We start from the raw sequence: 14360 nt of genomic DNA, 5'->3' as shown, positions 1-14360 counted from the left end.
TTTGATAAAAGACTAATGAAAAATTTTTTTTTTTTTTTTTTTTTTTTTTTTTTTTGGACTGGGGATCCAACTTGGAACCTTATGCTTGTGAGGCAGGCAGCTTTGGAACCACTGAGCTAAATCCCCGGCCTACAAGGTCTATTTTAGACAGTTGTACTACTAAGGCAACTCAAGTTAAAAAAACAAAACAAGGGCCGGGGATTTAGCTCAGCAGTTTGGTGGCCTGACTTGAAAGTGCAAGGACCCGAATTCAATCCCAGGTACCAAACCAAACAAAACAAAACCTTCTCAAAATGATATTCATCTGCTGAAATACAACAGAAAACAGGGCCTGATATAATTTGGAGTTCCAGTTAAGACACACACAGCACCTGTTGCCACTCAGAGCAGCCCTGCTCTACCTCCTGCCATCAATCCAGGCTGCATCAGCAGTGCCTGTACAGGAGGGTTCACCAAAAATCTAGGATCAAGACTCAAAGAGCAAGGAAACATCTGCTCACAGCCTTCTCAAGTGAAAGGTGGGAAGAGTCATCCTCTATTCTTTCCACTAAACTCTCATTGTTCAATTAATAACTGACATGAAATGGAGTTCCCTCATTAAAAGCTGGCCTGTGCATTAAATGGAACAAAATAAAACTCAGTGTTTATTTCAATTCTGGTGACAAAGCTTTTTTGCATCATTAAGTGTTTTGACTTCTGGGGTCCTACAAGTGTCAGAATTACCAAATCTGAACACATATCTAGGAGCACAGCACCCCTGCCTTCACTCTCATTGCCCGACACATACCTGACGGAAACTTCTGCTAAGGTGGGGGCATGCATTCATCCCTCTAAAAGATCCATTTAAGGAACTGCTTCATGGCTCCTGGACTAAAATGGAGCTTCAGCTACTTATTTCTTAATTATTGAAATATCCTGACGAGGTCTCATATGTCATGGTCAGCCTTCCAAGTACCTATCCTTCAAGTCAGTAATTTAACAAGACTAGCTTCTAAATTGAAGGGCTCTTACCTACAATCACCCCAAAAGCCCCTCAAAGGTTATAAAGTGTTTACGTTTATGGATTCTCCAAAATCCAGAGCAAAAAATTAAAGAATGTAGTCCCTAAAAAAATGTCACTCCTCTACCTCATCTCCATCTACTTGGTTTTTATATATGTACCTCTTATATATCTGGTAGAGTAGCAAGCTGATTATCGGGGTTTCCAAATGATTTGAAATACAGGTGGACTCAGGGAAAAGGAAAAACAACTTGAAAATCAAATTACTCCACTTCTGTAAGGCCACTGGGCCCATCAGACCCAGACAGCCACACCTCATTCTCCTCAGCCTCTGCTCTCCACCTCTTCTCTCAGACTCCCTCCCCTTTTCCCTCTTCATAGTCTTATCACTGGAACAATTCAAAGTTATTTTACTCTTAAAGCTTCTCAAACAACTCCTGCCCATGGCCAGAGCATCCCTTTGGGTTGGGCTACAACAGAAAGAAAAACAGATTACAACCTTGAGCATTTCCCATATGCCTTGATAAGTTCTGGCTGCAAACATCATCCATCCCAGGCCAAGTGCTCACAGGAGGACTGGGTCCAGTCCTGTGAGCTCACATCCTGTCAGGCAGAAGATCAAGCGAAGCTTCACATGTGACGACAGATTGCCGAGACAATCCAGTATACGAGGGGTTAAAAGCACTATGTGCAGGTAGAGGGGGAACTGGATCTTCAGGTAATATTGTTTCTGCAGAAAAATGTATTTGGATTACAAATGCCTTTTAAACAAAGGGGGTGAAACTCTGGGATATGCCTACACAAAGATAAAGTCTTTCTCAAATCCCAGGCTCTCTCAGCTACAAACAGGAATGATAATACCCTCCTTTCCCTGCACAGGGTTACAGGAAGAGCAAAAGGTACACGGGAGGAAACAGCCTTATGAACCAGAAAGAATTACGCAAATAAGGCCTTTGCTGCTTATAATCAGAACTGGACTTTGTTTTCCTCATTGTGATGAGGACTTGGGAGAGCTGGCTGCTAAGGACAGGGATTTTCTGGGTACAGATGACAGGTGACAGCACTTCTGCCTGACCAACCAATTAACCACACTGCTTAGAACAAAGACATTAGTGCCCCTAACCTGCTGCAGTTAGTAGCCCTTCTATTCAGAAGATAAAGTAATGCAGCCTTCCACCTCTGGCATTGAATGACACAGGACTCTAACTTGAGAGAAATTTTAGTTTAAGTCTGTGTGCAAAAAACCAGGAAAGAGTGTTAATGCAGAGAAGCCCAGTTCTATTCCTGGAAAATAGTCTCACCACTTTGTGTCCATAGACAAGGTCTCTGCTAGAAGGAACGACAAGGAAAAGGAATTCAGGCTGAGTCTGGGAAGAAATTCCATCAACTCAAAAGACAGTATGGTCTTCTAAGCTCTGACGAGGCATGGACTTCTAAAGCATCCCAGGCCCAACAATCACTGCCAACAGTCACCTTCTGTGTCACAGTGCACCTCTGATTCTTGGAGCCATCCCTGGGTCTTCTCCCCTCTACTTCCTCTTTACTACTTCCACTCAGCTGCCTCCTCACACACTGCCTCCCGTACCCAGAGGCTTGATGTTACCCTTAAGCATCTCTAAGCCTCAGCTTTACAGCCTATGGAATGGACATAAATTCCCACCTCTAAGACCCTTTGTTAAAAGCTGGATTCTGTTAAGTGCACAGTGCAGAAGATGCACCTGGGAAATAGCACTTCTTCCCTTCCTCAGGCTTACCCACCTGAGACAAGAGGTCCTGGGCCGCACAGCTCAGCCTGACCACAGGAAGAGACATTTCTCTTTCTCTCTTGCTCTGTTCCCTGTTCTCTGCCCGCTTCCTCTCCGCCTCTTGCTAAAGCTGCTGGCAACAAATCATGGCACCCAGGGGAGCCACTTAGCCCCAATGGTAGTGCTTAGGGCTAAAGAGATTTCTGACTGTGGTGTTTCCATTATTGATAATAAAGCCCCCAGAACTCTAATTACATTGCTTCCCTAGGTGCTGAGGGCACACAATCAGGTCAGAAGGAGGAGGACGTGGAAAAGACTACATTTCATCCATGGGTAAGCCAGGCCAGCTGCCTTCCTACTGTTCACGTGAAATACTCATGGATGCCTAAAAGGTACTAAAAAGGCACCAGGAGGACTCGGGCACTAATCATCCTTTGACAGTTCTGTAATGTAAATATATACTACAAGGCTTAAAAGCTCCCCTCTTGGGCTCATGGCTTTTAAAGGGTAAACTGGGACTGGGCCCTGGAACAGTTGAGACCCGTGTGTTCTAATTAATTCTAGCTCCATAAGGCCTGCCTCAGGCACCTCACTGATCCTGCCTCAGCGTGTGGAAAAGAGGGATTAACTGACCTAACTCCAGATCCTCCAGTAGGACCGCACTCCTCACTGCCCTATATTCCTGGGACACATCTCCAGTGGGCTGCTCCAGGTCCCCAACACTCACCTTCTCCTTCCCACCCAGCTCCTTCAGTTGACAGCCTTGCTTCTATCTCATTGAGAAAGTTGTAATTTATCATCTCTCACTGCGACTCCATGAGACTTGGTATCTTCTGTCACCTGCCCCTACCTGCCCCCTAGTATCCCTCCTCCTGTCACTATCCTGTGGGGGGGCATCTCCCCCACATCTTCCAATATCATGCCTCTTTTTCCCTTTCTTGATTCTTCTTTCCCTCTCCTGCTGGGACGATTTCTGTAAGCTAAAAAAATGTCCGATGCAGAAAAACAAAACACTAAAAGTAACTTCTCCCATCTCACAAATACAGTAAACCTACCTTGGGGTTCCATCTCCTTTCTGGCTATACCACCTGCATTCTTCACAGCAACATACCTCAAAATCCTATCTAAATAATGTCCCCACTTCCTTAACTTCCCTGTCCTTCAACTGGCTCCAATTTGGCTCCTAATCCTACCACTGTCAGAACTGCTCTTGGCAGTGCCAACAATGACTTCCACATTGCTAAACCCCAGACATGTGTAATCTTTCTAGACTTTTCAGTAACCTTTGACACAACAGACCATTCTTTCCTTCTTTAAAAAAACAAACAAACAATAAAAAAAAACCCACAGCTCCATGAGCCCCCTGATGTCATGCCCCTCTGCAGGCCCCCTTCATCCTATACCCAACCTCTACATGCTGGCTATATGCAGTCTCCAGGGTCATGCTGGGCCTCTCCCTCCTGCCTTGTATACCCGCTGATGTATACTGACGCCCAAAAGGCCTATACAACATCATCAGCCTAGACTTCCTCCTGTTTCTCCAGATACGTACAGGACAACCTGCACCTTCACTGGCGGCCCTCACGTCCATCTCAAGCTTCAGCTATCCAAATCTTCCTCATCTCCCCCAAATCTAACTCCTATCTCAGTCTCCTCTACCTCAGTATGCTCATTCAGTTGCTGCAGTCAGAACTGCTTGAGGGAAGCCAAGCTTCCCCCGCCACTATATATCACCCCATCCTCTTGATGTTGCCTCTAAATATGCTTCAGTGTGCAGCTACTCCTCTCAGCTCCAGGACTCCTGCCCGTCCAAGGCCCACTTGCCTGGCCTGATACACTCAGCACACAGCTGGCAATCCTATTTCTACTCCTGCCCCAGCATGATCCATTTCACACATACAATCTCAGTCACTTGCTAGCTACTCTAACAAACTGGTAACACAAACTGGTAGTTTCTAAACAAAAAAAAATTTATGGGGGTCGGGGATTTAGTTCAGTAGTTCCGCTGCCTGCCTTGCTAGCACAAAGACCTGAGTTCGATCTCCGTACCAAAAAAAAAAAATGTTCCACAATTCTGGAAGTTGACAAGTTCAAAATCAATGTACCAACAGCTTCAGTGTTTGGAGAGACCCAGGAAGGGGCAGACAGGGCCTTCTCCCCACATCCTCACATGGTAAAGGGGCTAGCTAGCTCCCTCAAGGCTCTTTTAGAGGGGTACTAATCCCATCCAGTAGTAGTTTGCTTTTGTGATCTAATCATTCCCAAACATTCCATTCCTTAATACCATCACCTTGGGGTTAGGATTTCAACATGTGAATTTTGCAAGGACAGAAATATTCAGTCCACAGCACAACCAATGCAATCTTCTAATTTAAACTTAACCTCCAAGGCCTTCAACCTCACTATATCACTTAATCCTTCACAAAATAAACTTGGACTAATTTTTTTCATGACGCCTAAAGCATTCCCACTTGAAAGGCTTCAACCAAGCAATTCTTCTGCTTGGAATGCTCCTCCCTGCTCCAACACCCACTTGTCCATCTTGACCTAAGATCCATCTGATTCTTGGATCTCAGTTTGAAAGTCATTTCCTCAGACAGGAATATTCAATATCTGTTTATTTCATTAATGTCAACTTCCTCTGTAATTGGTCTGAAAATTCCCGAAAAACAGACCAGACTATGTGTGTTGTTTACCAGTGCAGGGTGTCTGGCATTTTACACATGACAGATGCCCTATTAGGACTTTCTGAATGAATGTGTAAATGATCATGTGTGAAAGTACTCAAAAAAATCTGAAACATTATAAAATGTAACTTGAAAAAGAACACATCTAACATGAGCAGACAACTGAAACCAGTAAAAGAAGACGACTCGTCAGTATTTATTTCAATTCCAAAAAAAAGCAGCAACTTGCTTGCAGAAGGAAAAACAACAGAGGAGTTCTACTTCCCTTTATTCACCTAAACTCAAAATTAATGGCATTTTGAACTAAGTCTTTTAATTGCAGAATTTAAAAATTCATGCTCAGTTATCACACTCAATATTTTAAATTTACTATGGCATCTATCATTTGAAAGCGGCACAGATAAAATTTACACCTCCACTAATTAGCCAGCAGCAACCCTTCAGACAGCATGAGCAGAAGAGTGCACGCACTCTTCTGTGTTTATCACTGCATCTCCTGATTCCAGGCAAGTATCTATGCTTCAATAAATACTGTCGAGTTGCTTGAGTCACAATAGGATTTCTAAATTCCTTTCTATTTGGTCAGATTAATCTCCTGTTTCCAAACAGCTCTAAATTTAGCGCCTCAAATATTCATATATTCTCTTTTACTTGGACACAGGATCTTTTCTTCAATCGATGTTATCCAACCTTTTATCACCTAATATTTTTTAGTCTCCATGTTTCTGGGGTAACCACTGCCTGCTATTCATATATACTGTCCCTATCTAGTTTATACTCATCTTAGAATTGCAGCAGATTTTAATCAATGGAAGGGAAGGAAGCTTGCTCCTATCTATATTAGTTTATCCATATACATGTATGTACGTTCTCACTCTGTGGAATTTCCACCAACAATTCTTTATAGCTCTGCACCTTGACTGCTCTCAGAACTCATTAAGCAGAGAAACTGACACTAACTTAATGCAATCAAAGCTTTATTTTTAATATTTTTCCTGAGGATTATAGAAAACTTGTTTCATAGACATACTGAGTAATAAATGTCAAATGATACATTTAACAACCCCATAATCACCGGATATAAAAAAAAATGAATCCTGGAACCCAGAACTCTTGATGGCTGGTCCAGGGTTCCTTCCCTTGAATGTGGTCACTGTTGTTTAAAACAACATTGTGGGGTTTACTTGTCGAATATTACAGGCATGCTTAGCCCTATGCAAATATGAAAGTCCTAAAAAGTAAAAGGCAATATAAATATTTACTCTACTTCAATAATCCAGTATTAACGAAGCTGTAAAAAGGAGATTCCTGATTGAAAAAATTCAAAATAAAATAAAGTCTTAGTAATTCAGACAACTTTCACAGAAAATAAGTAAAAACCAGTAGAAGAGACAGAACAGGTCACCAGAATAAAGACCATGAAATTCAACATTTTCAGGTACTCAACACTAAATGGTAACCCAGTATTACTAGGCAGACTTGGCAAATTTAAAGACGTTTCATTTATCATTAGGAATATGTATCTATTCGCATTCATATTATTAATCTGATAAAATACTAAACACAATTGTTTTAGAAACTAAGTTGATTGTGTTCCTGAAATTCTACTGAAGTTATTAATTTTGAATGAAGCTGAATTTAGAAAAACAGTACAAAGATAAACTTCAGCCCATCTACTACCACCATCTTAGGAACCACTATCTTCAATTAAGTTTTATTTGAAACTTGGACTTTAAAGTTCACTTTTCATAATAGGAGGTATAAATATATATATATTTTCCTGGGTAAGCGTGATCTCTATAGATAAGCATTTTAGCTCTTCCTACATCTGTTTTTAGAAGGGCATAGGTGGGTTATTCTCTTACTATTCATCTTTTGTAGATATTCATATTTAAATCATCTATGTTTTAAAAATAATTATAACTGTGTCCATAAAATATACATATAAAAATCAAATAAATTAACAACTACTCTTTTCTGAAGACCATTTATAAACAGTTATACTCTCGAGTGAAATATTATGAAGCTGGTTAATTTTAGGGGATGGGGAAAAGACTCAAACATATATCACCAAGTTCTTGTTGACAGAAATATAATTAACAAAATCAAACCCAGGTTTATCCCTTGATTCATAAAAATAATCTACTAAACTTCTCCCCTGGATAAGAGCCAGAAGTTTCTCATGGGTTATATCAGTTACTTTGTGCAGAAGTCCCTAATGAGACCTGCTAGCCGATACAACTCCTAGATGGCTGGACAGAAGAGGAATGGCAGAAAGCTGTAAGTGAAATTAAATTCTGCAGAAAAGAAACAGCAAGTCATCAAATCCATAGATCTGCCAAACAAAACCAGAGGGCATTCAATTTCAACTGGCTGAAAGAACAAATTTGATCTTAATTACTAAGAAGCTCTTACAAGTTGTGAGGAAGTCACAGTTTAAGGAGGATCAGCTTCCTAACTTCTTGATAAATTAGATTCTCAAGACTAACCTTTTGGATGTCAAAAAATACATCACATGCATGGCAGTCAGGAAAATGTCAGTGTTCGAGGGGGTAAGGTAAATGGCCAAGTAATCACTAAAATGACATCTATGCATGCTTAACAATATGCTAAGTCTGAAAAATAAAGATTTAATTTAAATATAAAATTTAAAGGAGCAATGCTACATACTAGCAAAAGTGTTTAAAGTTGCCATACTGACCTCTTGTCTTAATTAATTCCAGGGTTTCCTTCTCAATATCATATCCAATTTAGGGTATTCCTATAGAAATAGGTGAAGGGACCATTCTCCACTGCTGCCCACCCAATTCCGACGAAAGCTACCACTCACTCCCTGGGACATCAAGATAGTAACTTTAACATGATGACGTGTGACACTGTAGGCACAGCAAACCTGGCTTCTCAATGGGAGAACATCATGAAGGTGTAGAAAGCTCTGTTAAAGAACTTCTGTGGCTTAACAACGGAAAGAAGTTGATTCTATTCCAACTATGTAGTCTGTAAACTATATCAGCAAAACTGGTTACACAAAAGCCCAAGAATGATATCTGAATTATCAAGAGTATTTTACCTCCGTTTTATAAAACTAGTATTTTGATTAAATGTGCTTCACTGTAATGAGTTTCACAAAGAGAAAGTAAAACGTCAACTGAATACTTCATCATGAGTTTAGCAACCTAAAAAATAAAAATCTTCCAAAGTCTTTTTTATATAGTAAATTAGATAAATTTGCTGCTTCCTAGTTTCTTGTCATTCATCTGAAAAAGGTTCTCACTATAACAATGATACCTTCCTTCCTGCCACTTAATGTTACTGACATTATACTATCTTTTGGATTTTTCAGGAAGATGAAATAAAAGCAGTTTCTTTAGCAGAGGGAATTTTCATTTTCCATATTAATATTAAATCATAATCAAATAGTTTCATGAAGTTTTGATCCTAAGGCTGGAAGAACAAAAACATCCTTTAAAAATGCCTCTCTAGAGACACAGCACTGGAAAAACTGTCTTCTTATTATGGTACAAGTACTCTGTGTTTCCCTCCTCTCCACAGTGTCAATCAAGACTAATGACTTCAACCTTGCAGAATTAATAAAGTAGAACTCAGTTGTATGTTATTAGTAAATTCAAATTTACATAATTTTTAAGCTCCCTGGCTTAGTCATTTTGGGCTGTTATAACAAAAGTCCAATATTTATTTCTCACAGCTGTGGAGTTTGAAAGTCTGAGCTCAGCATGTCAGTATGGTTGAGTTCTGGTGAGGGCACTCTTTCAGATTTGTAGACCGACCACCATCTTTTCCTTGTGTCCTCACATGGAAAGCCTTCTCCAGGGTCCCAGACAGAAGGACACTAATTGCATTCGTGAGGGCTCCACCTGCATGGCCTACTCACCTTCTACAGGGTCTATCTCCAAATAGTACCATATTGGGATTAGGGATTCACATATGACACTGGTGGTGACATATATTTGGTCTACTGCATTGCCCTTTGAAGAAATCTTAGTCACTGGCAAGTAAGTGGCTTTCTGTCTAACACTAGGCACAGGAAACACACCCCAAACTCTGAGTCTCTGAAGAGTTACAGCATCTAAGCTTCAGTCTGGTCAATTTCGAAATGTGGAGATCAACATTTCAAAAGAGCTGAATTCCAGTACCCCACAAAAGAAAAACAGTGGCACAACAGAAAGAGCACTGGCCTTGAAATGAAGAGACTACACAGAAGTTACAGAAAACAAAGGGGTGGGCTTAGACCATGTGGGCTAGAACCCAGAGGCATTACCAAGGTACTGCAAGTTCCACAGATGAATAAACACCATGTCTAGCACAGAACATTTTCCAAACACCACAAATGCTGTCTGAATAAAGATTTGATAAATGTCAAGTCTTAATGATATCATTAAGGATTTTCTCCCTCAAAAGATACTGCAAGTTTTCTGGTGTTTAACAAAAGGTCCTATTTACTGAAAAGAGTTAAGAATCATTGGTCTAGAACTCCAGGTGACCTCTAAAGGTCTCTTACAGGGATTAATGCACAACCTATGACTCTTGTTCTTTCTGATACAGCAGCTCAGTCACCATTAATGTAGGTGAAGAAAAAAAGGTCCATCAACCCAATTTTAGACACTGTCATCTTATTTTTAAAAAATAATTTTTAAAATCATGAAACAGAAAAAAAAAGGCATTTGCATTTTAGCCAATCATCAACAAACATTTCTATTACATCCCAAGCAATCGAAACATCTCTCTGTGGCTTGAAAATCCTTAAAAAGACAGGAACAATGTAGTGTACACAGTCATTGTTATTTAGAAGTAAAGCCCATCTTTACATGTATTATGATGGCAGTAATACTAACCGCCTTTTAAAAACCATTTAATACCTTCTACAACTTTTACAGTACATCAGATTACAAGCTAACTCTCATGAAAGAAAACTGTCTACATTCTAACATAGCTACATATAAAATGAATAACTGATAAGTGAGAGCAAAGAGCTTTGAAAATCAGAAGAATCATATGAATGATAAAAAATAACGCAGACAACCAGTGCCCAGAAATTCAGCTGCTATTCAACACAAAATATGTGAAGTTGGATAAATGCCTCTGTGGTTTTGTTGATGTTAATTCCTTCTAGAAAGTAGCCCTGAAAGGTACTCTCCCCGATTTGGACAAAAAACAATGTCTCATAAGAAATCCAGTTACTGGAGAGGTTACAGAGCATGGGATAAGGAAATTGTTGCAAATACAGTACAAAGTCCATGGCTTCTAGGTCACTGCTACAATTCTGCCTGAGGCTCACTGTGACTAAAGCACAGGTTGCTCAGGGAGAGCTGCTCAGTGACCACTAAGACTCCTTCTACAGTGGTCCATCCATTGGCATCTTCTGCCTCCATCCTATGTAGGACAGACTGACATCTCCTAAGAATTCATCCATATCAGCACTCAGCACAAGGACCAATATGTCACTGTTCTGACTCAATGAATCATACACTGCAATACAGATCTTTAATATACTGAACCTTTTGCTTTCACTATTTTTATATGGGATACTGAACCACATTGTGAAAAATTATTTTTGCATAGACTTCAAAACAACTAATCATTCCTTTCTTTCTTGCCATGAGAAAATAACAGAATCAAAATCAGGATGACAAAATTTCTGAAATATATCAGCATATTTTTCACAAAACTCACTATCATCAGCTATAAGGCTGGGGCTGAGAAGAATTTTACATTTTCCCAATTTTGATCCTGCTCTTCCTACTCCTATCAAGGTGAAGTTAAATTGACTATCCAACTATTAAATCCCCTTAATCACCAAACTATCCTTTGTACTATGAACAGCCCAATTGTTCTGTAACTGTCCCTCATGTTATTCCTCAATTCTTTCCCTACTTGTAGGCACTTTGTCCTTTTTCTCTCAAATATGGAAGATTTGCCCCTCAGCAGTTTAAAAATAAATTTGTAGGGCTTATTCAACTTGATTAAGGCTCAAGAACTTTAGTAAAAATGCATAAGTTAGACTAAATATAGACTTGGAAGTCTTCATGAGAAAAACCCAGAGAAAAAAACGTGCCAGGAAAGAGTCAACAAAAAAGAAAGGTCTTACATCACGCCTTGAACTTGGTTTCCTAAAGGCACAATCTTTCTCATTTAAATGGCCTTCATCTACTTTACCTCCACCAGAGCCAGTCTGTTCATTCTCAGACATAAATACAGGGCCCAACATTATTGAAAATTACCAACGAACATATGCAACCCAATTTGTCCCTTTCATAGCAATTAATTGAATATTCTTTAGGGAATAAAAGGAAAAGATTTCTCTCTCACAGATAATCTCTGAACACATCCTCCCACAAATTCTATAACTTATTTTTTCCTAATTTCAAGATGAAAATCCAGAGAGCTGAGCCACAGGTTTTCCTTTCCATACTTAAGGCTTTTGGTCTGACCACAGACTACATGGGATTGCAGAGGCCCCTGCAAGTAGCTTAACACATGAAGCTACTACATCAACTACCCCCTGATGGATGCCTGAAGTTTGATTCCTGCTTCCCAGACAGGAGCTTGAACCAGAGATCTCATCAGACAAGGGGCTGGTTCTCATGAGAGCCAAGCTCGGGCAGCACTTAGTAAGATGATACTGCCTCCCAGGAGTACAGAAACCATCTACAGAGTCACTATACACAACCCTCTGCTCTCTCTGCAAAGCGCTGTGGCTTGCATCCAATGTTTAGTGTTGCACAAGCCAGCAGGCTGCCAGCGAAACACACCAGGGCCACCATAGACATCAGAGCCCAGGATGTCAGGGCCCAACTGTGTGACCACCACCACACTCGCACCAGCGGCTCCTACAGAACTTAAGAGACAGGGACAGCAAATTGAGATAGTTCAATACGACCTTTCCTCATTATAGCTGTTGATGACTGTAAAGACATACCTTCCAGACCAACTTTAAAAAATGAAGCACCCCCCCACACCCACCCCCAACCCCAGGACACATCACTAAGCAGTGTGGAATAAAAGAGCCTTACCATAAGGGTATTTGGTATCCAGCTTATTCTCCGCTGTCCTCCTCCAAGGCAACAGGTCATCGCTGCACCCATTTGGCATTCCATTGTAGCCGATTCCAACAATCTTGTTTTCTGCATTCACAATGCAGGCTCCAACCTACAAAGAAACAGGCCCAAGGCTTGGTGACTAAAAAAGGTTGATCTATCACTAGCATGCACTGAAAAGAACCAAAGCCCCATAGGAAAGGTACACATTCAAGAATACAGCACATAAGACAGTTTTAGGTTGACAGCTATTTCGTTTTCATAATGACCTTAATTCGTGGGTATCTCTTTCCAAGTATCCATTCTCCTGTGAAATCCATTTACCTGGGAATTTGGATCTTTGCTTCTCTGGGCTGATAAGAAAGCTACTGCCATGAAATACTCAGGCCATTCCAAATAGTCATCCCGTTTCTTGCAAGAAACTTCACTCACATTAGGTCTAAAACAAAAACATGACAAAATGTTGAGAAAAGCATTTTGGTAAATCTGCTTCCTAAGTCAGTCCACTAAACAGAACTCTGGTCTCTAAAAACAGTCAACTTCAGCTACATTTACCAATCAGAAATCACAAAACTTGGACACTAGACAGTCTGTGGTGTTAAGAAAACCATTAAAGGTATTTATTATATCAGAAGTTTGCTTTTGGTACCTATCTTTCATATCCTCAAATATTCCATCTATATAATAACAAGATGTTTCTTTGAGTTACACCATATTTTTCTTCCCTTCAACCTTAATAGAGTCAGCACAGGAGAAAAGAAACATTTAGTGATCATCTAGTAAGATTCTGGACACTGTTTTAAGTTTTTACACATCATCTCCCTCAAGCTCCATCCTAAGAGATGCAGTAACATCTGACCTTACACTCACAGAATTTAGGTAATGGAATTTGCCCTAAGTCACACAGGGAGTATTATCCATGCCAGCTGGATTGCAAAGATAACATCTTGAAGTTGTGAAAGTAACCTGGTAATTTGTTCCTTCTTTCCCCCTTAGAGTCCCTAGTCAGAAGTGTCAACACTGAGGGCAGAATCAAAGGAGAAATAATGACAAGTGCTAGTAGCAAAGCCAGGTTTTCTGTAACTTAGGTTTTACTCTGGGCAGGCACAGGTCTCTACAACAAGGAGAGCCCGGGAACTGGGCCAATTCATCCAGAGGATCCTTTCAAAGGGAATGATACTAGGGTAAAGGAGGAAGGAGGGCAACTCAAAATCACTCAATTTCTCAGATCAATGAGAAATCCTGAGAAAGCCTACGTGTCTGGTCTAAAGGAAGGTGAGAGTTCCCAAACTTTCACCTCAGGGTTTAGACTTTAACCAGACACTGCAGTGCAGTGCGTAAGTGCCCAACACTCTAGAATACAGGTTGGTATCAGGAACCATGGTTACTCGCTCATTCCCTGGCCCAAATCTTGAGACGTCTGCAAACTCAACAGGAAGAGATAGGATGCTGGGTGGGACTGGTTTCCCGATAGGTTTAAAGGCTCGCATCCATAACGGCTGTAGGATGCCAGATAGGCACTACCTCTTAATTGGAAAGCGAAAAAGGGGGTGGAGGAGGGGGAAAAAAGGGGGTCAGGTAGGGAAAGAAGTTTTCCACCTGGCGCTCGACCCGGGCGCGGTTAAAGCTCCCTGGCGCCCGATAAGGACCCAGGTGGGCACTGAGCCTCGGATACACCTGGCTCAGGAAGATCCGGCACGGGACAGGCAGAACCCAAGCTCCTCGCAACTCCCCTCAACTCTGATCGAAGGACTAGAGCTGCATTCCCACCCATGGCGCGGGTGCCAGAAAGGACCATTTTCAGACTTCAGAACCGCGTCCCTCCACCATCGCCGAGGACAACGCCTGGCAAAGGCCGAGGGGCAGCCGCTGA

General features: G+C 40.9%; 1 protein-coding gene across 1 annotated transcript in view; it reads right to left on the bottom strand.

The window, feature by feature from the left end:
- Positions 1 to 14360, bottom strand: part of Dctd (dCMP deaminase) — a 25401-nt gene that overhangs the window by 9714 nt on the left and 1327 nt on the right. Inside the window, exons 2-4 of the mRNA XM_010641069.1 lie at positions 14258 to 14356; positions 12812 to 12926; positions 12464 to 12599 (exon numbers count right to left, since the gene is read on the bottom strand). Of these exons, the coding sequence (XP_010639371.1) occupies positions 12464 to 12599; positions 12812 to 12926; positions 14258 to 14356 (350 nt within the window). The remainder of the gene's footprint in view (positions 1 to 12463; positions 12600 to 12811; positions 12927 to 14257; positions 14357 to 14360) is intronic.

The sequence above is a fragment of the Fukomys damarensis genome, unplaced genomic scaffold, assembly GCF_012274545.1.
Source record: "Fukomys damarensis isolate Sample0158 unplaced genomic scaffold, DMR_v1.0_HiC HiC_scaffold_18, whole genome shotgun sequence".
NCBI classification, from domain to species: domain Eukaryota; kingdom Metazoa; phylum Chordata; class Mammalia; order Rodentia; family Bathyergidae; genus Fukomys; species Fukomys damarensis.
This window is presented reverse-complemented; position numbering and strand designations above follow the sequence as displayed.